At 43.8% G+C, this 22,905-nt stretch overlaps 1 protein-coding gene across 2 annotated transcripts in view; it reads right to left on the bottom strand.

Moving 5' to 3' along the window:
* Positions 1-9: 9 nt before the first annotated feature.
* Positions 10-22,905, bottom strand: part of zgc:172302 (phospholipid-transporting ATPase ABCA1) — a 48,992-nt gene continuing 26,096 nt past the window's right edge. The window contains exons 26-50 of one of the 2 annotated variants that reach the window (XM_021570221.2): positions 19,980-20,106; positions 19,804-19,827; positions 19,514-19,659; positions 19,246-19,370; positions 18,282-18,374; positions 17,651-17,843; positions 17,305-17,399; positions 17,162-17,200; positions 16,873-16,978; positions 16,705-16,779; positions 16,427-16,596; positions 15,949-16,126; positions 15,181-15,296; positions 14,750-14,894; positions 14,340-14,463; positions 4,825-4,954; positions 4,340-4,463; positions 4,161-4,223; positions 3,909-4,015; positions 3,498-3,639; positions 3,246-3,380; positions 3,036-3,139; positions 2,812-2,904; positions 2,268-2,517; positions 10-1,293 (exon numbers count right to left, since the gene is read on the bottom strand). In XM_021570221.2, coding sequence (XP_021425896.2) covers positions 895-1,293; positions 2,268-2,517; positions 2,812-2,904; positions 3,036-3,139; positions 3,246-3,380; positions 3,498-3,639; positions 3,909-4,015; positions 4,161-4,223; positions 4,340-4,463; positions 4,825-4,954; positions 14,340-14,463; positions 14,750-14,894; positions 15,181-15,296; positions 15,949-16,126; positions 16,427-16,596; positions 16,705-16,779; positions 16,873-16,978; positions 17,162-17,200; positions 17,305-17,399; positions 17,651-17,843; positions 18,282-18,374; positions 19,246-19,370; positions 19,514-19,659; positions 19,804-19,827; positions 19,980-20,106 — 3,303 coding nt within the window. In that variant the 3' untranslated portion in view covers positions 10-894. The remainder of the gene's footprint in view (positions 1,294-2,267; positions 2,518-2,811; positions 2,905-3,035; positions 3,140-3,245; positions 3,381-3,497; positions 3,640-3,908; positions 4,016-4,160; positions 4,224-4,339; positions 4,464-4,824; positions 4,955-14,339; positions 14,464-14,749; positions 14,895-15,180; positions 15,297-15,948; positions 16,127-16,426; positions 16,597-16,704; positions 16,780-16,872; positions 16,979-17,161; positions 17,201-17,304; positions 17,400-17,650; positions 17,844-18,281; positions 18,375-19,245; positions 19,371-19,513; positions 19,660-19,803; positions 19,828-19,979; positions 20,107-22,905) is intronic. The other variant, XM_021570287.2, reaches the window with a different exon arrangement.

Below are 22,905 nucleotides of genomic sequence, written 5' to 3'. Positions count from 1 at the left end.
AGACGTATCCCCATTTAAAAGGTTTATTACTATATGTTCTGTATACATCTAGTTATGTACACATAAATAATCATACACATAATCAAGTATGAATGTTCAAGCATAATATAGTACATCATAAGACCATACATTCAATTGTATGTATAGATATTCTACACATACCTATCAGTTATTGTATCTCTCCAATACGTCAGACTGCAGTACAGCACAGTAGTAAACTGCTTTGGATTTACAGCTACATTGTTTTTTTTTTCAAGTTCCATACAGTATAACATGAGCCCAATTAAAAACAGATTTAAAAAAAACTATATAAAAACAGTTTACCTAATGAAGGCAGTGTTTGGAGTCTGGTAACTGTACATCTCAATGTTGTGCCAGTGCAAATAAACCATGTTTTTAGCATCAAATAATAAATGTGACTGGACATCAGAAAAATATATATTTTTCTCTCTGTGCAAAACATGAGACCAATGTAAAAAGATATTGATGATTTTGTTGCCCTGAACATCTTCAGTGATAATGTAACAATCATTGTGTGCAGCATTTCTCAGTTAAAGTGCTTTAGGCAAAATGCAAAGATATTGAAAGACTCGATGATTGACCCATGATGAATACCACTATTCCATCATTAATTTTCAAAACATTTGGAAATTGAAATGACAAATAAAAAGTAAATAATAAGCAAAAGACCTGACCCATGAAAGTGCCTGTATGTAATTGGAGGTGAATACAATTAGTTTGGATATATTGGAGCACTACAGTATAGCTGTGATGGAGAATGAACAAGGCACCACACCCAGAAATTAGAGGAGCTATCCGGTAGTACTTTCCCCCCTCTCCTAGAGGGCACAGAGCTCCCGGTCTGTCCATTAAGGGGGCTGTTGCCCAATAACTTTACACACTGCTGTCTTGTGTGCTGCTACCCACTAGGAACAGACTGGTCGGATCCTTACTGCCTGAAGTCTCCCTTGTGCCCTTGGATCCGTTGGCAGACGATTCCTTGCTTGACCTCCGACTACTCAACTCTCTCCTGCTCGACTGGGGCTTCTCCTGTGGCCTGCTGGTCATCGCCATGCCACTGTCTGGGACCCCATTTGGCTTGGTCTCTCTGGGTCTGCCGTCTGAGGACTTGACAGACTGGGGAGGCTTGGTTGTTTGAGCTGGTTTGGCTGTCTGCCCTGGTTGGGTGGGCTGGGCCGCTCTTCTGGGTTGAGGTGCTGGTGTCCCTCCGTTGATTGTCACTTCCCTCAGCAGGTCGTCATCGCTCTGCTCTTTGGCAAAGTTGACAAACACCTGCAGGGTGGGGGAGAGGAGGTAATGCACATACATCGAAGGGTTAACGCGGGCATGGTTTAAGATGAGATGCAAATGGAAGTAGGTGCTTGGAGGGAGGAAGAAGTGCCCTGTTCAAGTGTCTCACAGTGAATAAGTAGAAAATGAATTCTTAAGTGTTATACAGGTAACTACCAAAATAAAGGAAACACTTGAGTAAATAAGGGATACAGAGTTTATTGAAGGCAGGTGCTTCCACACAGGTGTGGTTCCTGAGTTAATTAAGCAATTAACATCCCATCATGCTTAGGGTCACGTATAAAAACGCCCAGTTGTCCATTATTTTGGCTACCATGGCAGAGAGGAAGTGAGGTTTTAATCTCTCATAAATCTGTCCAAAATAAGTTTCTATGGGATTATTTTGGACCTGAACTTGTCACCTGCCATCCCGCCTTTGGGACAATGACTCCCATTGTTAGGGAGGAGACATGAGCATCTCTGACCATGGCTAGAAGAAGAGATCTCAGTGACTTTGAAAGAGGGATCTTAAAGGGGCATAGGGGGTTTAAAGGGTGTGTGTCTCAGTCACCAGATTTGAACCCAATTGAACACTTATGGGAGATTATAGAGTGGTGCCTGAGACAGCTTTTTCCACCACCATCAACAAAACACTAAATTATGTAATTTCTCATGGAAACATGGTGTCGCATCCCTCCAATAGAGTTCCAGACACTTGTAGAATCTATGCCAAGGAGCATTGAAGCTGTTCTGGCGGCTTGTGGTGGCCCAATGGGCTATTAAGATGCTTTATGTCAGTGTTTCCCTTATTTTGGCAAACAACTGCTAGCCTCTTCAGTGTAATCTGACATTTTATAACCTACTTCTTCCCTCCCTTCTCTGCCCACATTGGAGTCTTTGCTAATGATTCTATGAAGGAAATCCCCCAGCCTCAAAGTTTAACCATCCTATGTGACTGACACCTGAATGACCTCTACCTGGTCCAGGGTGGTCTGTGACACTGAGTAGTCGGCGATGCCCAGCTCCTCGTGGTTGTTGGAAAGCACATCGAAGACCCGCGCCAAGGAGCAGGAGTGGGAGGGCAGCTGGTACTGCAGCACATTCTGGTGCCTCTCCTTTAGCTCAATGCCCGGGAAGGAGCCCTTGATGTAAGTGTCCACTGTGCACGGATCCTCGGGAGGCTTGGTCCCTGACAGGCGCAGGACGATCGTGTAGCCGTCCCCGAACCTGTGGAAAAGATGACAAAGTGGAAATAGGGAGAGGTGAGGGATTTGAAAGTCTTAAAAAAGTGCCAGTTTAGATACTGTATTAAATGTGTATGGAGATTTGTATTGAGTGTTAAATTGTATAACGGGTTAGGTCTGTATCATAATGATATTGGCGAGTGAAGGCCTATAAAAAGGACAGCATCACTGAGTTTAGGCCAATTTGAAGTGTGATCATACCTATACATTGACAGTGATCATGTATGTTACACTAAGATACCTTATAAAGACAGTCAAATCAGCAGTAAACTTGTACCTGTTCTTAAGATGTTGAACGGAGCCCAGACACTGGAACCTTCCGTTCACCATGATGGCCATTCGTGTGCAGAGAGCTTCACATTCCTCCATACTGCTCACACACACAGCAAAACACCCCATTGTTAGCCAATGTTCATACCATACAAGTGTTAAGACGTCAATTAAATAGACCAAGTTTGAGGCCTAGGAGGGTGCGCTGTTGGCATGAATAGCACCACTTACCTGTGGGAGGTGAGAACAACGGCCCTTCCCTCCTTGATGACGCTCAGGATGCAGTTCCACAGGAATCTCTTGGCCTTGGGGTCCATGCCAGTGGTGGGCTCATCCTATAAACAGGAGTGCAGACGTAACTGTAGGTTAGAGGAGATGTGAGAAAAGGAAAGCATCATCTGTTATTTTAGAAATCCACTCACTCCTTTCTCTCATACCTACCAGGAATATAACAGGGGGAGCTCCGATCAGGGAGATAGCAGTGGAGAGTTTGCGTTTGTTGCCTCCACTGTAGCCTCCGGCCTCTCGCTCTGCATACTGGGTCAGCCCCAGCTTCTTCACTCCCCATTGAGCCACCTTAGAGGGACAAGTTACATTCGTCAGGACATTTTCTAAGACAAATGCTATGGGTTAATTGCTACCCTATTCACTTGGTGTGTAGTTGGCGTTTGTGTGTGCGTGGGTGTTAAGTACCTTAGCCACAGACTCCTCTGGCACCCCTCGGAGCCTAGCGTAGAACTCCAGGTGCTCCCTGCCAGTCAGCAGGTCGCAGATGGCATCAAACTGGGGGCAGTAGCCCATCAGCTGGTGGACCCGCTCCATCTCCGTCAGCACACTACATATCACATAGTACAGGTATAATGTAGGGTTTGTGCGGTAGGAATTATCATTATGGATACAATGAATGTGAGAACAGCATTTCTAGACTCACTTTCACTCCCTCTTATGTCATTGAAAGTAATTTTATTTCTTGCACGATAAATTCTTTTTCACAGCTACTAAGCATATGAATAATGTCAGAAAATAGCAGGAAGGAAAGCGCAAACATGTTTGGTATATCTACGAAGTAAATGGTGACCGCATAATCAAACTGGTCTTACTTACCTGTGATGACTGAGAAATGCTTCTCCATAGGTGATCGCAGTGTCTCCAGTCAGCATGCGAAACGTGGAGGTCTTCCCAGCCCCATTTACCCCCAGCAGGCCAAAGCACTGACAGGGAGAGGCAGAGAAAATGCAACACTCACAGTCACACCTATCTAAAACATGTATAGTGTGCTACTCAATGCCCTCTCTAAGTGCTCTATAGAGCCAACAGTAGATTTGTGGCTGACAGAAACACAGCTCTATTTCTCACCTCACCACGAGGAATACCCAGACACAGACGATCTACTGCTGGCTTCTTGCCAGCTTTGTACACCTGCATAAACACAAGGTAATCCGTCTAAACCCCTTAGAGATTATATCCCATGCATTTAAACCTAAAGAAGATGACCCAACTTTTTAATCTACAAGTCCAAATGTGGTTTTACTTGCCTTACTCAGGTCCAACATGGTGAGTATATCCGCTTGAGCTTTCCCACTCTTCACTCTCTCTCTCTCCCTGGCGATGTCCTCATCCTCCGGGCCAAGAGGAGGCAACTCAGGCTCAGAGCAGGGCCTGGAAGAATAGACTTATGAGTAAGATGACTTGAGAAGTACTGAGCCCATAACATTTTTATGATTTCACTGATCTGACACTATGGAGAAGAGGTGGCATGGGTTTCACTGTAAAGATTTCACCTATAATGATAGCAATACTATAGTAATGTGTTTGTCGCTTTTTTCACTAGGTCTTAAAGTGCTTCTGCATTGTGTCGGAGTGGCTCACTCAATATAGCTAATCACATTGTGATCAGTAATAATTTTGAGCAAAAAATTAGGAAAGATGCATTTGAGAAGCACAGTATTTGAAAAGGGATCTATGAATGAGATTACATTTTACCAACTGAAATACCAGCAGCAGAGGTCACAGTACCTACCTGCAGTTGACAAAGAACTTGTACTGTAGCAGTATTGTGAAGAGAAAGAACACGACACCCTCCACAGCCATGGCAAACAAGTTCTTCCCCACAAAGTCCCATTCCAGGGGGTCCAGGGTCTGCTTTGCGCCTGTGGACATGGGTACCCACATGGAAACAATGAATTCACTTCAAACCAGATGATGTTGTTGGCACTGATTTGATGTTGACAATTTAGACAAGAGTATTATCATTAAGAACTCCTCTTCTCTCAACAGAGAAAGCCACATTTTACTAAACTATATGGAATTGTTTTAAGAAGGTCATACACGGCTCATTTAGCTATATGATTTTGAATTTTAAGACCCCTTCAGGTATTAAAAAAAGATCAATGAATTTTTTTTTAAAATGAAAATTGTAATTTGGCCTTCAATTTGCTATTAGCCCATACAAAGTCATTGAATTACAGATTCACTACAAGGAACGATAGATACTCCTCCCCAAATATCTAAAGGAAGTTTGTTCTGAAGTGTCGGTTTTATATCTGAGAGATGTTAGTAAGATCAGGAAACATGTTTTTATTTTACATGCATTTAACCCCTTATTTCTGGCACTAAATTATATATACATATACAGTACCTGTCAAAAGGTACCTACTCATACCAGGGTTTTTCTTAATTTTTTACTATTTTCTACATTGTAGAATAATAGTGAAGACATCAAAACTATGAAATAACACATATGGAATCATGTAGTAACCAAAAAAGTGTTAAACCTTCAAAAGCAATACATGGGCTTGCTCCTACCTATCTCTCGGATTTGGTCCTGCCGTACATACCTACACGTACACGACGGTCACAAGACGCAGGCCTACTAATTATCCCTAGAATTTCTAAGCAAACAGCTGTAGGCAGGGCTTTCTCCTATAGAGCTCAATTTTTATGGAATGGTCTGCCTACCCATGTGAGAGACGCAAACTCGGTCTCAACCTTTAAGTCTTTATTGAAGACTCATCTCTTCAGTAGGTCCTATGATTGAGTGTAGTCTGGCCCAGGAGTGTGAAGGTAAACGGAAAGGCTCTGGAGCAACGAACCGACCTTGCTGTCTCTGCCTGGCCGGTTCCCCTCTTTCCACTAGGATTCTCTGCCTTTAACCCTATTACAGGGGCTGAGTCACTGGCTTACTGGTGCTCTTTCATGCCGTCCCTGGGAGGGGTGCGTCACTTGAGTGGGTTGAGTCACTGATGTGATCTTCCTGTCTGGGTTGGCGCCCCCCTTGGGTTGTGCCGTGGCGGAGATCTTTGTGGGCTATACTCGGCCTTGTCTCAGGATGGTAAGTTGGTGGTTGAAGATATCCCTCTAGTGGTGTGGGGGCTGTGCTTTGGCAAAGGGGGTGGGGTTATATTCTTTCTGTTTGGCCCTGTCTGGGGGTATCATTGGATGGGGCCACAGTGTCTCCGGACCCCTCCTGTCTCAGCCTCCAGTATTTACGCTGCAGTAGTTTGTGTCGGGGGGCTAGGGTCAGTTTGTTATATCTGGAGTACTTCTCCTGTCTTATCCGGTGTCCTGTGTGAATTAAAGTATGCTCTCTCTAATTCTCTTTCTTTTTCTCTCTCGCAGGACCTGAGCCCTAGGACCATGCCCTAGGACCTGGCTCTCGACCCGAAACCTGCCTCTCCGCTGCCCTACCGGAAGCTGGTGCCGCAATGTGTGGGGCCATTTAAAGTCCTGAGGAGGATAAACGAGGTGTGTTATAGGTTACAGCTTCCTCCTTACTATCGCATTAACCCCTCGTTTCATGTGTCTTTTCTCAGGCCGGTGGTGGCTGGTCCCCTGCAGGATGGTGAGGTGCCGGAGGTCCCTCCGCCCCCTCTGGACATCGAGGGGTCCCCGGCGTACACAGTACGTGCGATTCTCGAGGGGCCTACAGTACCTCGTGGACTGGTAGGGGTACGGTCCGGAGGAGAGGTGCTGGGTACCGGTGGGGGACATTTTGGACCTTTTATTACTGAGGGACATCCACCGCCTCCACCCGGATCGCCCTGCGCCTCGTCCCTCACGTCGCCCTCAAGGCCAGTGACAGCACGCTGCGGGGGGTACTGTCACGACTCCCACCGAAGATGGCTCCTCTTCCTGTTCGGGCGGCGCTCAGCGGTCGTCGTCGCCGGTCTACTAGCCGCCACCGATCCCTTTTTCATTCCGTTTGGTCTTATTGGTTGCACCTGTTCCCTGTTTCATTTCTTGTTTTAAGTCTATTTAAGCCTGTTAGGTCCGCCTAGGTTTGTGCGGGATTGTTACTCTGTTGGTTGTGGATGTGTTTTCTCCGGACTGTTTGGTCCTGTGTTTGGGCTGGTATGTTTTATGCGCCCTGTATTTTGGCGTGACCATTTTGTGCCGGAGAATAAATGACGATTTACCGAACCCTCTGCGCCTGACTCCAACCCACCACTCCTAGTAAACTCTGACAAACCATGACAGGGAGACATAGTGGAGTGGTAACGCGCGTGCAAGCAGTTGCTCCTGATGCCACTTGGGTACACTACAGCATCCACCGAGAGGTTCTTGCTGCCAAGGGGATGCCTGACAGCTTGAAATACGTTTTGGACAACAGTGAAAATGGTTAACTTTGTTAAAGCAAGGTCCCTGAACTCTTGTGTATTTTCTGCACTATGCAATGATATGGGCAGCGACCATGTAAAGCTTTTACACATACAGAATACACTGGTTATCAAGGGTCAAAATATTGACACGTGTTTTTGAATTGAGAGATGAGCTTAAAGTTCTTTACTGACTGGCCTCCGGGTGGCGCAGTGGTTAAGGGCCAGTACTGCAGCGCCAGCTGTGCCATCAGAGTCCCTGGGTTCGCGCCCAGGCTCTGTCGTAACCGACCGCGACCGGGAGGTCCGTGGGGCGACGCACAATTGGCCTAGCGTCGCCCGGGAGGGCTTGGTCGGTAGGGGTGTCCTTGTCTCATCGCACACCAGCGACTCCTGTGGCGGGCTGGGCGCAGTGTACGCTAACCAAGGTGGCCAGGTGCACGGTGTTTCCTCCGGCGCATTGGTGCGGCTGGCTTCCGGGTTGGATGTGCGCTGTGTTAAGAAGCAGTGCGGCTTGGTTGGGTTGTGTATCGGAGGACGCATGACTTTCAACCTTCGTCTCTCCCGAGCCCGTACGGGAGTTGTAGCGATGAGACAAGATATTAGCTACTACAACAATTGGATACCACGAAATTGGGGAGAAAAAGGGGTAAAAAAAAAAAAAAATTAAAAAATAATAAAAAAAAAAAGTTCTTTACTGACCATACATTTCACTTGTGCCCTGGTCCTATAAGAGCTATTTGTCACTTCCCACGAGCCGGGTTGTGACAAAAACCTCACACTTATTATGTTTAATAAAAGTATCGTATAGTGTGTGTGTGTGGCAGGCTTATGATGGCAAAAAACATTTGACCCTGGTGCTAGAGGGGGTACGCAGCTGGAGGTTGAATGTTTTAAGGGGTACGGGACTATACAATGTACCTCAATCACTCCCAAACACATTGAAGATTATAGATTATTTTATAATTTGAAAAAAGCTGAATTGAACTAAAATCAGCCCTACTGAATCTCAAGACCCCGATGGAGGACTCCATCTCTAATTATGAAATCCCAATTGTTTCCCATTTAAAATATTTATGAGTATATATAAATAAAAATAGAAAAACCCTTGAATGAGTAGTTGTGTCCGAACTTTTGACTAGTAATGTATTTCCTTCTTTAGATAAAACCATTGCCAAAAACTTTAACAGAGCGCTCAATTCAATTCAACTTCAGTAGATAGAATAATATCCCAGTTGCTTTAACCGACAGAATATCTATTGTCAAAATGAATATATTGCCACGGCTGAATTTCTGTTGTTCAATGCTTCCCATGGCTCCCCATTCTGGTTATTTGGATAAAATTCATAGTGCGGCTTCAACATTTATAGTGCCTTCAGAAAGTATTCAGACCCCTTGACTTTTTCCACATTTTGTTAGGTTACAGCCTTATTCTAAAATTAATAAAATATCTTTTTTTCTCATCAATCTACACACAATATCCCATAATGACAAAGCAAAAACAGGTTTTTAGTACAGGTTTTTATACTTGGGGGAGTTTCTCCAATTCTTCTCTGCAGATCCTCAAGCTCTGTCAGGTTGGATGGGGAGCGTTGCTGCACAGCTATTTTCAGGTCTCTCCAGAGATGTTAGATCGGGTTCAAGTCAGGGCTCTGGCTGGGCCACTCAAGGACATTCAGAGACTTGTCCCGAAGCCACTCCTGCGTTGTCTTGGCTGTGTGCTTAGGGTCGTTGTCCTGTTGGAAGGTGAACCTTTGCCCCAGTCTGAGGTCCTGAACAGGTTTTCATCAAGGATTTATCTGTACTTTGCTCTGTTCATCTTTGCTTCGATCCTGACTAGTCTCCCAGTCCCGGTCTCTGAAAAATATCCCCACAGCATGATGCTGCCACCACCATGCTTCACCGTAATGATGGTGCCAGGTTTCCTCCAGACTTGACATTTGACAGTCTGGGCAAAGCGTTCAATCTTGGTTTCATCAGACCGGAGAATCTTCTTTCTCAAGTCTTTAGGAGTGGCTTCTGTCTGGCCACTCTACTATAAAGACCTGATTGGTGGAGTGCTGCAGAGATGGTTGTCATTCTGGAAGGTTATACCATCTCCACAGAGGAACTCTAGAGCTCTGTCAGAGTGACCATCAGGTTTTTGGTCACCTCCCTGACCAAAGCCCTTCTCCCCCGATTGCTCAGTTTGGCCTGGTGGCTAGCTCCAAGAAGAGTCTTGGTGGTTCCAAACTTCTTCCATTGAAGAATGGAGGCCACTGTGTTCTAGGGGACATTCAATGCTGCAGACATTTTTTGGTACACTTCCCCAGTTCTGTGCCTCGACAGAATGTTGCCTTGGAGCTCTATGGACAATTCCTTCGATCTCATGGCTTCGTTTTTGCTCTGACATGTACTGTCAACTGTGGTACCTTATATAGACATAGACATGTGTGTGCCTTTCCAAATCATGTCCAAGCAATTGAATTTACCACATGTGGACTCCAATTAATTTGTTGAAACATCTCAAGGATGATCAATGGAAAAAGGATGCACCTGAGCTTAATTTCGAGACTCATAGCAAAGGGTCTGAATACTTATGTAAATAAGGCATTTATTTTTAATACATTTGCAAACATTTCTAAAAACCTTTTTTTCGCTTCGTCATTATGGGGTATTTTTTTATTTAATCAATTTTAGAATAAGGATGTGCCGTGGTGCTGCTCCAGTTTCAACTGCTCTGCCTGAGGCTATGGAACCCTAACCTGTTCACCGGATGTGATACCTGTCTCAGACCTGCTGTTTTCAACTCTCTACAGACAGCAGGAGCGGTAGAGATACTCTGAATTATTGGCTATGAAAAGCCAACTGACATTTACTCCTGAGGTGCCGACCTGTTGCACCCTCGACAACCACTGTGATTATTATTATTTGACCCTGCTGGTCATCTATGAATATCTTGGCCATGTTCTGTTATAATCTCCACCCGCCACAGCCAGAAGAGGACTGGCCACCCCTCATAGCCTGGTTCCTCTCTAGGTTTCTTCCTAGGTTCTGGCCTTTCTAAGGAGTTTTTCCTAGCCACCGTGCTTCTACACATGCATTGCTTGCTGTTTGGGGTTTTAGGCTGGGTTTCTGTACAGCACTTTGTGACATCAGCTGACGAATTTGATTGATACTGTAACAAAATGTGGAAAAAGTCAAGGGGTCTGAATACTTTCCGAAGGCACTGTATATGGCAAGTTAACTTTTTATGGCTGCAGGGGCAGTATTGAGTAGCTTGGATGAAAAGGTGCCCATATCAAACGGCCTGCTCCTCAGTCATAGTTGCTAATATTTGCATATTATTATAAGTATTGGATAGAAAACACTGAAGTTTCTAAAACTGAATGATGTATGTGAGTATAGCAGAACTCATATTGGCAGGCAAAATCCTGAGGTGAAATCAAAACAGGAAGTCAGAAATCTGAGCTTGTGTATATATATATATATATATTCACCAGAGTCCCCAATGAAATCCCCTTGAGATATGAATGATGTTGCACTGCCTAGGGGTCCACTAGATGTCAACCATCAATATAAATTATAATGAGGCTTCTATGTTGTTGTGGGAGTGAATGAGAGCAAAATATATCAGCTGTCCATCAAGCAGCCATTTTGTGAATGCGCTTTTTCCTCATCGTACCCACTTGTGTTCCATGGCTCACAAAGACTAGAAGGAATACTCCAGGTTGGAACTTTATTGAAGCTATATATTAAAAACATCCTAATGATTGATTCTGTACTTAGTTTGAAATGTTTCTTCAACCGGTAATATCACTTTTTGAAGTTTTTGTCCGATATAACGCTGACCAGAATTAGCGTTTGGACATGTATACCAAACGCTCTAACAAAAGAAGGTATTTGGACATAAATAACGGACATTTTCGAAAAAAACAAACATTTATTGTGGACCTGGAATTCCTGGAGTGCTTTCTGATGTAGATCATCAAAGGGAATATTTATCATGTAATTTCTTGTTTATGTTGACGCCATCTTTGCGGCTGTGGTGTTTTTAAATTGAGCTCCGTCTCAGATTATTGCATGCATTTATTTTTCTGTAAAGTTTTTAAAATCTGACACAGCGGTTGCATTAAGGATCTACAATTCCATGTGTATAACTAACTATATTATCATCTACATTTATGATGAGTATTTCTGTTGAATGATGTGGCTATGCAAAATCACTTGATGTTTTTGGAACTGGTGAATCTAACGCACCATTGTAAACTCAGATTATTTTTATATACAGTGCCTTGCGAAAGTATTCGGCCCCCTTGAACTTTGCGACCTTTTGCCACATTTCAGGCTTCAAACATAAAGATATAAAACTGTATTTTTTTGTGAAGAATCAACAACAAGTGGGACACAATCATGAAGTGGAACGACATTTATTGGATATTTCAAACTTTTTTAACAAATCAAAAACTAAAAAATTGGGCGTGCAAAATTATTCAGCCCCCTTAAGTTAATACTTTCAGTGCAGCAAACTCTCCAGAAGTTCAGTGAGGATCTCTGAATGATCCAATGTTGACCTAAATGACGATAAATACAATCCACCTGTGTGTAATCAAGTCTCCATATAAATGCACCTGCACTGTGATAGTCTCAGAGGTCCGTCAAAAGCGCAGAGAGCATCATGAAGAACAAGGAACACACCAGGCAGGTCCGAGATACTGTTGTGAAGAAGTTTAAAGCCGGATTTGGATACAAAAAGATTTCCCAAGCTTTAAACATCCCAAGGAGCACTGTGCAAGCGATAATATTGAAATGGAAGGAGTATCAGACCACTGCAAATCTAAGAAGACCTGGCCGTCCCTCTAAACTTTCAGCTCATACAAGGAGAAGACTGATCAGAGATGCAGCCAAGAGGCCCATGATCACTCTGGGTGAACTGCAGAGATCTACAGCTGAGGTGGGAGACTCTGTCCATAGGACAACAATCAGTCGTATATTGCACAAATCTGGCCTTTATGGAAAAGTGGCAAGAAGAAAGCCATTTCTTAAAGATATCCATAAAAAGTGTTGTTTAAAGTTTGCCACAAGCCACCTGGGAGACACACCAAACATGTGGAAGAAGGTGCTCTGGTCAGATGAAACCAAAATTGAACTTTTTGGCAACAATGCAAAACGTTATGTTTGGCGTAAAAGCAACACAGCTGAACACACCATCCCCACTGTCAAACATGGTGGTGGCAGCATCATGGTTTGGGCCTGCTTTTCTTCAGCAGGGACAGGGAAGATGGTTAAAATTGATGGGAAGATGGATGGAGCCAAATACAGGACCATTCTGGAAGAAAACCTGATGGAGTCTGCAAAAGACCTGAGACTGGGATGGAGATTTGTCTTCCAACAAGACAATGATCCAAAACATAAAGCAAAATCTACAATGGAATGGTTCAAAAATAAACATATCCAGGTGTTAGAATGGCCAAGTCAAAGTCCAGACCTGAATCCAATCGAATCTGTGGAAAGAACTGAAAACTGCTGTTCACAAATGCTCTCCATCCAACCTCACTGAGCTCGAGCTGTTTTGCAAGGAGGAATGAGAAAAAATGTCAGTCTCTCGATGTGCAAAACTGATAGAGACATACCCCAAGCGACTTACAGCTGTAATCGCAGAAAAAGGTGGCGCTACAAAGTATTAACTTAAGGGGGCTGAATAATTTTGCACGCCCCATTTTTAAGTTTTTGATTTGTTAAAAAAAGTTTGAATATCCAATAAATGTCGTTCCACTTCATGATTGTGTCCCACTTGTTGTTGATTCTTCACAAAAAAAATAGTTTTATATCTTTATGTTTGAAGCCTGAAATGTGGCAAAAGGTCGCAAAGTTCAAGGGGGCCGAATACTTTCGCAAGGCACTGTAAATATGAACTTTATCAAACAAAACATGCATGTATTGTGGAACATGAAGTCCTATGAGTGTCATCTGATGAAGATAATTCAAGGTTAGTGATTAATTTTATCTTTATTTCTGGTTTTTGTGAAGGTTATATTTAGCTGGAAAATTGCTGTGCTTATTGTGGTTTGGTGGAGACCTAACAATCGTTTGTAGTGCTTTCGCTGAAAAGCCTATTTGAAATCGGACACTTTGGTGGGATTAACAATGAAAATGGGGCGGTAGCCTAGTGGTTAGAGCGTTGGACTAGTAACCGGAAGGTTGCAAGTTCAAACCCCCGAGCTGACAAGGTACAAATCTGTCGTTCTGCCCCTGAACAGGCAGTTAAACCCACTGTTCCTAGGCCGTCATTGAAAATAAGAATTTGTTCTTAACGGACTTGCCTAGTTAAATAAAGGTAAAATAAAAAAATAGATTTAAAATGATATAAAACACATGTATGTTTTAGGAATTGTAATTATGAGATTTCTGTGGTTTGAATTTTGGCGCCCTCTATTTTCACTGGTAGTTGTCATATCGATCCAGGTATCGGAATTCCAGCCATAACAGGTTAAACAATCTTGGAAAAAGGGAAGGACGTAGGAGAACTATCCGTACCAAACTTTAAATGGTATTTCCAGCTATGATGGCCTACGGAGTCCCATAAAAACCCAACTACTGAACCATCCAATGATGTGATTTATAAATAAATTATTCTGAAAGGACTGATCTCTATAATATATAAACTACTTTTGGAACGCTCATATTATGAGACAGCCATTAAAAAAGTATGGTTCACAGATCTAATTGAATCTGAACAACTCTGTAACTGGAACAGAATATGGAAAAATATGACCTTGGCATTCCTTAATCCGAACCATCAATTTATACATTTTAAGTTTGTTCAGGCTATTTAACACCAAGGAAACATTTTACGATGAAATGGAGAATGTGGACTGTTTTTTGTACCTGTAGCCCCTCCCTCTTGGAAAAAATACTAAACTAAATAAAAAGTTGGTCACAAAATAAAAAAATATTATACCCAGTCTCTGGAAAGCGTCCAACATAGCCTGGTTCTTAGCCATGTCGATGAGGCCTCGACCCAGACAGAAGTGGGGGAAGATCAGGAAGACTTTCTTTAGGATCTTGTTGATATCGTTCAAGTGCTGAAAAGCAGACAGACGAGTTAATGTCTGAATACCATAGTAAAATAACATTCAAATCTGATTTGTTAATCTGCAGCCATGTTTGCTTCTAGTAACACTGGCAAACATTTTGCAATTGTAGTGGTGCAAACCATTTGAAAAAACAACATTTAAAGTAGTACACTGTTGTACCATGTAACCAGACACCCTCAGCTGACCTAGTGTTGGTTGTAAATCTAAATATCAGCAGAGCCCTGAGACTAATCAGTAGCCCTGATATAATATCATAGTCAAGTGCATGACCCACCTGATCTACGAACAGCTCCAAGACAAAGGTGGCTATGCTGCCGTTGATGCCGATGAAGAGGTTGATTGAGGTGAGGACAACATAAGCAGTGCTGGGGACACTGAACAGGAAGGAGGCTGGATACATGAGAGGTGTGATAGACCAGCTGAAATGGAGGAGAGAGAAATTCTAATCAGTAAGAAGGAATTTGTTTCGCAATGCACCATGAACTTTGCTAAGAACAACTCTGTGACATTCTTTAAAGGAGACCTCAGCTATTGAAATAAAATAAACAATGATATGACCACTCAAGCAAACATACTGTTGTAGTGATGTTTGAAAAGATTTTGAATTTGTATAATTGTTTATTACTGAATGTAATAAAGTGCACATACAACATCATTAGTTATGAGTGCAATGATAACAAAGCCACACGTGTCCATGGCCCTTACCCATAAAGCAAGAGCAACAGGACCAGAGCAGGGAGGTTGGTTTCAGACACATAGGACTGTTGCTGGAAGCAAATGAAGATGAGGACCACCATAGTGGCCGGGACTGTATAGTTCAGCTGGAAGAAAGTAGAAGGCCAGTTAAGTACAATTCAATAGAGATGAGACGTATCCCCTGGGTCCAGTTTTTCAAAAGTTATCTATCAGGGATTTCACATATCGGATATGGTTAAATGCATAGAAATATAATGAATAGAACAAGTCAAGTCAATGATTCGGCCATTCTATTTCTATGCATTTAATCTAATCCGATAGGCGAAATCCAGATCGATAACTTTTTTTAAATTGTGCCCTGGAGTTACAGTACATGCCACTGAATGATAGAGAGCCACAAGGTTTGAAAGGAGATGTTTTACTGTCAACATTATCAGGCTTCTGAAACATAGACAATACATGCCTACATTCATTCCCCTTATGTCTCTTTTTCATCCGTTATATTATTCATAAGTTATTTATCTTGCATGTATTGTTTTCTATGGTTAGGTATTAGTGCAATTGGAGCTAGAAACACAAGCATTTGGCTACACCTGCGATAACATCTGCAAAATGTGTACACAACCAATAAAATTGTATTTGATATGATTTGATATAAAGTTGATATTTGAGCCAAAACTCAAGGTAACTAGTGAATAAGGCTCTGGAGTGTACATTTTATATTAGTGCTAACAAAACAGGTATCAGTTAAGCCTATCAAGATGGTAGGAGACTAACCATGTCCCAGGTGAAGTTAGCCAGCCAGTAGAGAATGGGCCGGACTCCGCTGACAAACTGAAGGTGCTTGGCTTTGCTGACCCTCTCCTCGATGAGAAACAGCACAAAGCTGGCCGGCACAAAGGACATGGAGAAGATCACACAGATGGACACCAGAACATCTACTGAGGTCGTCATCCTGAAAACAGAGCGGCAATGAGTATGGTGAGCACAATTTATTCTGTATTTTGTTGACAGAAATTATTAGTCACTTAAGGCCAGTGTGGTATCATGTTTACCTACCTATAACATTTTCATACTAACAGTACTCAACCTGCTCTGTACAGTACAATTATTGTCTAATAGTGCTTACAACAAGCAATTCCAAAAAGAGGGATTTGATTCACTCCGACACACTAAGCTTAGGCTTAATCAACAAGGAGACTTATTGGTGTGAATTGAATAGGAAACTAGAGAGAAAGAGAGACAGAGAGCTTACATGGCAATTTCAGTGAGCTGTTCCTTGGTGAGGTTGAGAGGGTGGTTGTAGGCGGTTATGCCATACTTCATTCGCTCTGACCCTGGGGGCAGGCTGGCACGGAGCAGGCCATTGTTCATGACATTGACAAACGATGCCATGGCGTGCCAACCCTTGTTGTTATACCACACCTAGCAGGGGTGAGGTAGAGCTTAGGTAACGGTGAAACAAAACACACAGATGCACATGCATACACACACCCACAGGTGCTCACACACACTCATCCTTTGACCTCTCACCTTAACATTGTTCTGACTATTCAGTCCACCCAGAAACTCTGGTAGGCGACCCAGGAGCTGATCCAATGAGCTATTCTGTGAGAAAGAGAGAACCAGACATTAAATAAAGACAACAAAGAAACTAAGAGGAAACCTGACGTTGAGGGTGTAAAAGATTTCAACTCCTACCTGTGCCACTTTGTAACGTGACCGTATAGACATGACTGAGTCCTCTATTTGGTAGGCCTGTGGGACAGCCTGAGTACCTCTGCCCCCCAGAGAGAAGCCCCCATATCTATAACAGAAACAGACATCACATTTACTTCAGAGTAGATGGACTGTAATGTATTAGTAATCTCTCTTGGACAGCATCTGACCAAATTATGCAAGATTTTAGTTCTGGGTTAACCGAGATTAGGGCTGTAGACAAGTGATGTCTATGATTTTACATGGTGAGTAAGTATCCCACTCCACTTACCTGAATTCGTTGATCCACTTCTTAGTGGCTGAAGTTAGGCTGAAAACGTAAGAAGAAATTAATTTGTAAGGTGGAAAAACACAGATTTAATCACAGTAATACTTTCCAACAAAGATAATAATCAAGCGAGTGGTGTAAGAGACCTTTTCTTCATTATCTGAGGGTAAGTCTTGACCAGGTAGTCCGAGATATTGCGGCCGGTCATATTCTGCAGGATATCCCCTGTCAATCTCTGGACCTGTGGAACATAGAAACAAGTTCCAGTACACACAACAGTATATGGACATTTAGGTATTGGATATATATTTAGGCAGGTAGCTAAGTCATTGAGAACAAATTCTCATATTTTAATGAAAGTCTGTCATAGGAGATTAGTTACAGTACCATTATTTATGCAATGTTTAACCACTGAGAACAAAGTAGCCGTATATATAATGCAATGTTTAACTATAAAGAAGAATAAAGTAAACGTAGTTATGAGATATTGACCTGTGGAGGGGGGATGCCTCCGGCTCCTTCAGGGCAGTCTGGTAGCATCCTGCGGACCTCCTCAGAGCTGCACTCACAGTCAGGAGATGGCTTGTCTGCAGTCCAGTTGCCCCTGTTGAAGAGCTGCCAGGTGGAGTAGAGAATCTGGGGCCTCATGAACATGCCTTCCTCCTCCTGCAAACACTGAGGATCCCTGCAGGGGACACATCCTAGCGTGAACATGCAAAATACGCCACAACACCCAATTGAGGAAACATAGGCCCAACTTAAATCTCTTATGTTCATGCTAATATGCACTGTCCCTCCACAAGTGTCCTTGGGAAAAGTCAATAGCACTAAGTCACAAGTCATGTGGGGAACCTGGTGAATGACAGGTCCATAATAGAATGAACCCTCTCTCATAAAAACACACCTGTACGCACAAACGAACTAAGAATACATTGAGACAACAGAAAAAACCTTGTTGGTAATGCCAATAATGAACATAGTGGTTTACACTTTAAAATGATAACACATAGGAAGGTGTCCGCTTTCCTTTGTGGTTGCAGCTGGACTAGCCAGGTAACACAGTGTTGTGTTTCTACAGTACGTGTTGCTTTAGTAGAGGAGAAAACCGAGGAGAAGGACTTACGTGCTGTTTTCCATGCACTTGGTTCCAAATCCAGGCCGGTCCAGAAGGGCATCCAGCAGATTCTGAATGGCAGGATCCCCAGGGGCATCGTTGCTGGAAAGAGGACACCACAGATAAGGTTCAATACAAACAAAGAAAAATAGGAAGACAAAGCAGAATCTGGCAACATGGGAACAACTGACTCCTTGAAGCTCCAGTCCAAACATTTATTAGAATGTTAATCTGATAATTGCCATTCAAGACTACAGATGTAGGATCTTAATCTGATCACCTTGTTGAAGGAGAACTAAAACTTGTAGTATATTTGGAGATTAAAAAAGGCTTCTGTGGCCTCCTGGGTGGCGCAGTGGTCTAGGGCACTGGGTTCGAGCCCAGGCTCTGTCGCAGCCGGCCGCGACCGGGAGGTCCATGGGGTGACGCACAATTGGCCTAGCGTCGTCCGGGTTAGGGAGGGTTTGGTCGGTAGGGATATCCTTGTCTCATCGCGCACTACCGACTCCTGTGGCGGACCGGGCGCAGTGCACGCTAACCAGGTAGCCAGGTGCACGGTGTTTCCTCCGACACATTGGTGCGGCTGGCTTCCGGGTTGGATGCGCGCTGTGTAAAGAAGCGCGGGTTGGTTGGGTTGTGTTTCGAAGGACGCATGGCTTTCAACCTTCGTCTCTACCGAGCCCGTACGGGAGTTGTAGCGATGAGACAAGATAGTAACTACTAACAATTGGATACAACGAAATTCGGGAGAAACGGGGGTCAAATTCAAAAAAAATAAGAAAAAAAGGCTTCTGTAGTTTGTCATTTTCAGACTTACGAAAAATGTATTAACCCCTACAAAAATGTCCATTAATTATAATCCACATAATAATTCACATTTCCTGTTGCTGCAGGATTATTTTCCTGCTGTAGAAAACTGGCTCACATTAAGAGCCTACATCTGTACTTGAAATCAATAGATGTAGGTCTTTACCTGAAGAAGGTGTACTGTTCCCCGTACATCCAGGGCTGTAGCTGGAGCGAGGGGTACTTTCCAAACGGAGGGACGATGAGGCTGAAAAGGAGAGCGATCAACACAAACACAGCAGGCAGCACGATCTGAAACACAAGGACATGGTGTCACAATAGCCTGTCATTGGTCTCTCTTCATTGTATCACATGCTTGTATTTTAGTTCATATCGGACCTTTTATTTGATAAGGACAACTGATTGAGAATAAAGTCAAGTTTATGAGTCTGCACCTGAGCGAAGAAGCCCCTGCGACTGCGGAGGGCATACAGCCACCTCTTGATGAAGAGAGCACGGAGCTGCTGCCACGTCAAACCCCAACCAGTCAGAGGGACACCGCCATGGCCATCCCCACTCAGCAGGTCTGTCTCCTGGGGCTCTGTGTGCAGGAAAGGCCCAAGCATGATGGAGAGAAAGAAACATTGTTCATTGAGCCAAACGACTCGTATTCCAACTGCTGCAGTTAGGGGTAGAGAGCTGAGCTTCTGAAAAAAGGAAGTTAAAGGCCCAGTACTGTAGGTACCTTGCTTGCGAAGCCGTTTTCTTCCTGGCAGCAGTGCAAAGAAAGAGTCAGAAAGGAGGACAGACCATGTTAAATAACAACACAGGAAGACTGTGTTTCTAGGCGTGTTTCTATGTGTGTGTGTGTGTGTGTGTGTGTGTGTGTGTGTGTGTGATTATGTTTTCCCTTGTGTTTACCTGGATCCTCAGATGGCTCTCCAGACAAGCCCTGTCCTTGACCCTGCCCATGGGGTGTGTCAGCTTGTCCTGGGCTGTCTTCTGGGTCCACGTCCACCCCTGTCTCCTCAGCCACTCTCAGAAAGATCTACAGGAACAGATGACATTGTTAAACATCTTCTGCCTTGTGTGTTGGAATCAAGTAGATAAATGTCATGTTTCAATTAAGCAATAAGGCCTGAGGGGTGTGGTATATGGCCAATATATTACGGCTAAGGGCTGTCCTTATGAACGACGCAACGTTTTTTGGCCATATACCACAAACCCAGAGGTTGGGGCCACAGTGGCTCCTGACTCCTCCCGTCTCAGCCTCCAGTATTTATGCTGCAGTAGTTTGTGTCGGGGGGCTAGGGTCAGTTTGTTATATCTGGAATACTTCTCCTGTCTTATCTGGTGTCCTGTGTGAATTTAAGTATGCTCTCTCTAATTCTCTCTTTCTCTCTCGGAGGACCTGAGCCCTAGGACCATGCCCCAGGACTACCTGGCATGATGGCTCCTTGCTGTCCCCAGTCCACCTGGTCGTGCTGCTGCTCCAGTTTCAACTGTTCTGCCTGCGGCTATGGAATCCGGACCTGTTCACCGGACGTGCTACCTGTCCCAGACCTATTATTTGACCATGCTGGTCATTTATGAACATTTGAACATCTTGGCCATGTTCTGTTATAATCTCCACCCGGCACAGCCAGAAGAAGACTGGCCACCCCTCATAGCCTGGTTCCTCTCTAGGTTTCTTCCTAGGTTTTGGCCTTTCTAGGGAGTTTTTCCTAGCCAACGTGCTTAAACACCTGCATTGCTTGCTGTTTGGGGTTTTAGGCTGGGTTTCTGTACAGCACTTTGAGGTATCAGCTGATGTACGAAGGGCTATATAAATACATTTGATTTGAGGTGCCTTATTAGTATTATAAACTGGTGACCAATGTAATTAGAGCAGTAAAAATAAATGTTTTGTCATACCCGTGGTATACAGTCTGATACACCACGGCTGTCAGCCAATCATCATTCAGGGCTCACAGTTTATAATAACTAATAGAGAACTCAAAACTCTAACACAAAAATGCAAAACTCTGGGGAGAGAAAGAATCTGCTTGGAGCCAACCTACTAACTTATCAAACGGGATCTTTTCTGGTAATCGTGGTAAGCTGGCAGCCTAAGCACATTACCGTGACAGTAACTCCGCAAATATACTATTCCGGGTAAACCCTGCTTAATCTAGTTAAAGCTGAGTTTTAACTGTCCACAAGAGGTTCAATGGACGGCTTGTAGTCATGACTATATTTAGGATGAGCTTCATGAAACTTTGGCCTGTTACACGCTAGTGTCTACGTAATATAGTGCTTAGAGCCTCTTTAAGCCCTAAATGTGTGTGAGAGAGACTGTGTGTATGCCAATGTGTGTGTGTTATCTGTGTGCTAATGCGCGCGTGTGTGTGTGTGTGTGTGAGAGAGTGTGTGAGAATGTGAGAGAGGAGAGAGAGTAGCCCATTACGAGCAAGCATGCTGACCTCATGGCCTCTTGGCCAGCATGGGCTCCGGTCCAGCCACCCCCCCCCCAGCTGTGCCTTTTGTAGTGTGTGTGTGTGTTTATATATACAGTGCATTCGGAAAGTATGGAATTAAAAAGTCAGTTACAGCCTTATTCTAAAATGGATTAAATTAAATTTTTCCCCAGCAATCTACACACAATACATTTTTGCAAATGTATTAAAATTAAAAACATAAATACCTTATTTACATAGGTATACAGACCCTTCACTATGAGACTCGAAATTGAGCTCAGGTGCATCCTGTTTCAATTGATCATCCTTGAGATGTTTCTACAACTTGATTGGAGTCCACCTATATTCAAATCAATTGATTGGATTTGGAAAGGCCCAAACACCTGTCTATATAAGGTCCCACAGTTGACAGTGCAGGACTGAGCAAAAACAAGCCAAGCGTAGAGCTCCAAGACAAAAAACAAGCCAAGCGTAGAGCTCCAAGACAAAAAACAAGCCAAGCGTAGAGCTCCAAGACAAAAAACAAGCCAAGCGTAGAGCTCCAAGACAAAAAACAAGCCAAGCGTAGAGCTCCAAGAGCTCCAAAACAAGCCAAGCGTAGAGCTCCAAGAGCTCCAAAACAAGCCAAGCGTAGAGCTCCAAAACAAGCGTAGAGCTCCAAGACAGGATTGTGTCAAGGCACAGATCTGGGGAAGGTGCCAAAAAATGTCTGCAGCTTTGAAGGTCTCCAAGAACACAGTGGCCTCAATCACTCTTAAATGGAAGAAGTTTTGAACCACCAAGGCTCTTCCTAGAGCTGGCCGCCCGGCCAAATTGAGCAAACGGGGGAGGAGTGCCTTGGTCAGGGAGGTGACCAAGAACACGATGGTCACTCTGACAAGAGCTCTAGAGTTCTTCTGTGGAGATGGGAGAACCTTCCAGAAGGACAACCATCTCTGCAGTATGCCACCAATCAGGTCTTTATGGTAGAATGGCCATACGGAAGCACCTCCTCAGTAAAAGGCACCTAAAGGACTCTCAAACCATGAGATACAAGATTCTCTGGTCTGATGAAATCAAGATTGAACTCTTTGGCCTGAACAAATGGCGTTGGCAGCATCATGCTGGGGTGATGTTTTTCAGCGACAGGGACTGGGAGACTAGTCAGGATCGAGTGAAGATGAATGGAGGAAAGTACAGAGAGATCCTTGATGAAAACCTGTTCCAGAGCGCTCAGGACCTCAGACTGGGGCGAATGTTCACCTTCCAACAGGACAAGGACCCTAAGCACACAGCCAAGACAACGTAGGAAAGGCTTCGGGACAAGTCTCTGAATGTCCTTGAGTGGCCCAGCCAGAGCCCGGACTTGAACCTGATCTAACATCTCTGGAGAGACCTGAAAGTACCAGTGC

The sequence above is a fragment of the Oncorhynchus mykiss genome, chromosome 1 (genome assembly GCF_013265735.2).
Source record: "Oncorhynchus mykiss isolate Arlee chromosome 1, USDA_OmykA_1.1, whole genome shotgun sequence".
Taxonomy (NCBI): Eukaryota; Metazoa; Chordata; class Actinopteri; order Salmoniformes; family Salmonidae; genus Oncorhynchus; species Oncorhynchus mykiss.
This window is presented reverse-complemented; position numbering and strand designations above follow the sequence as displayed.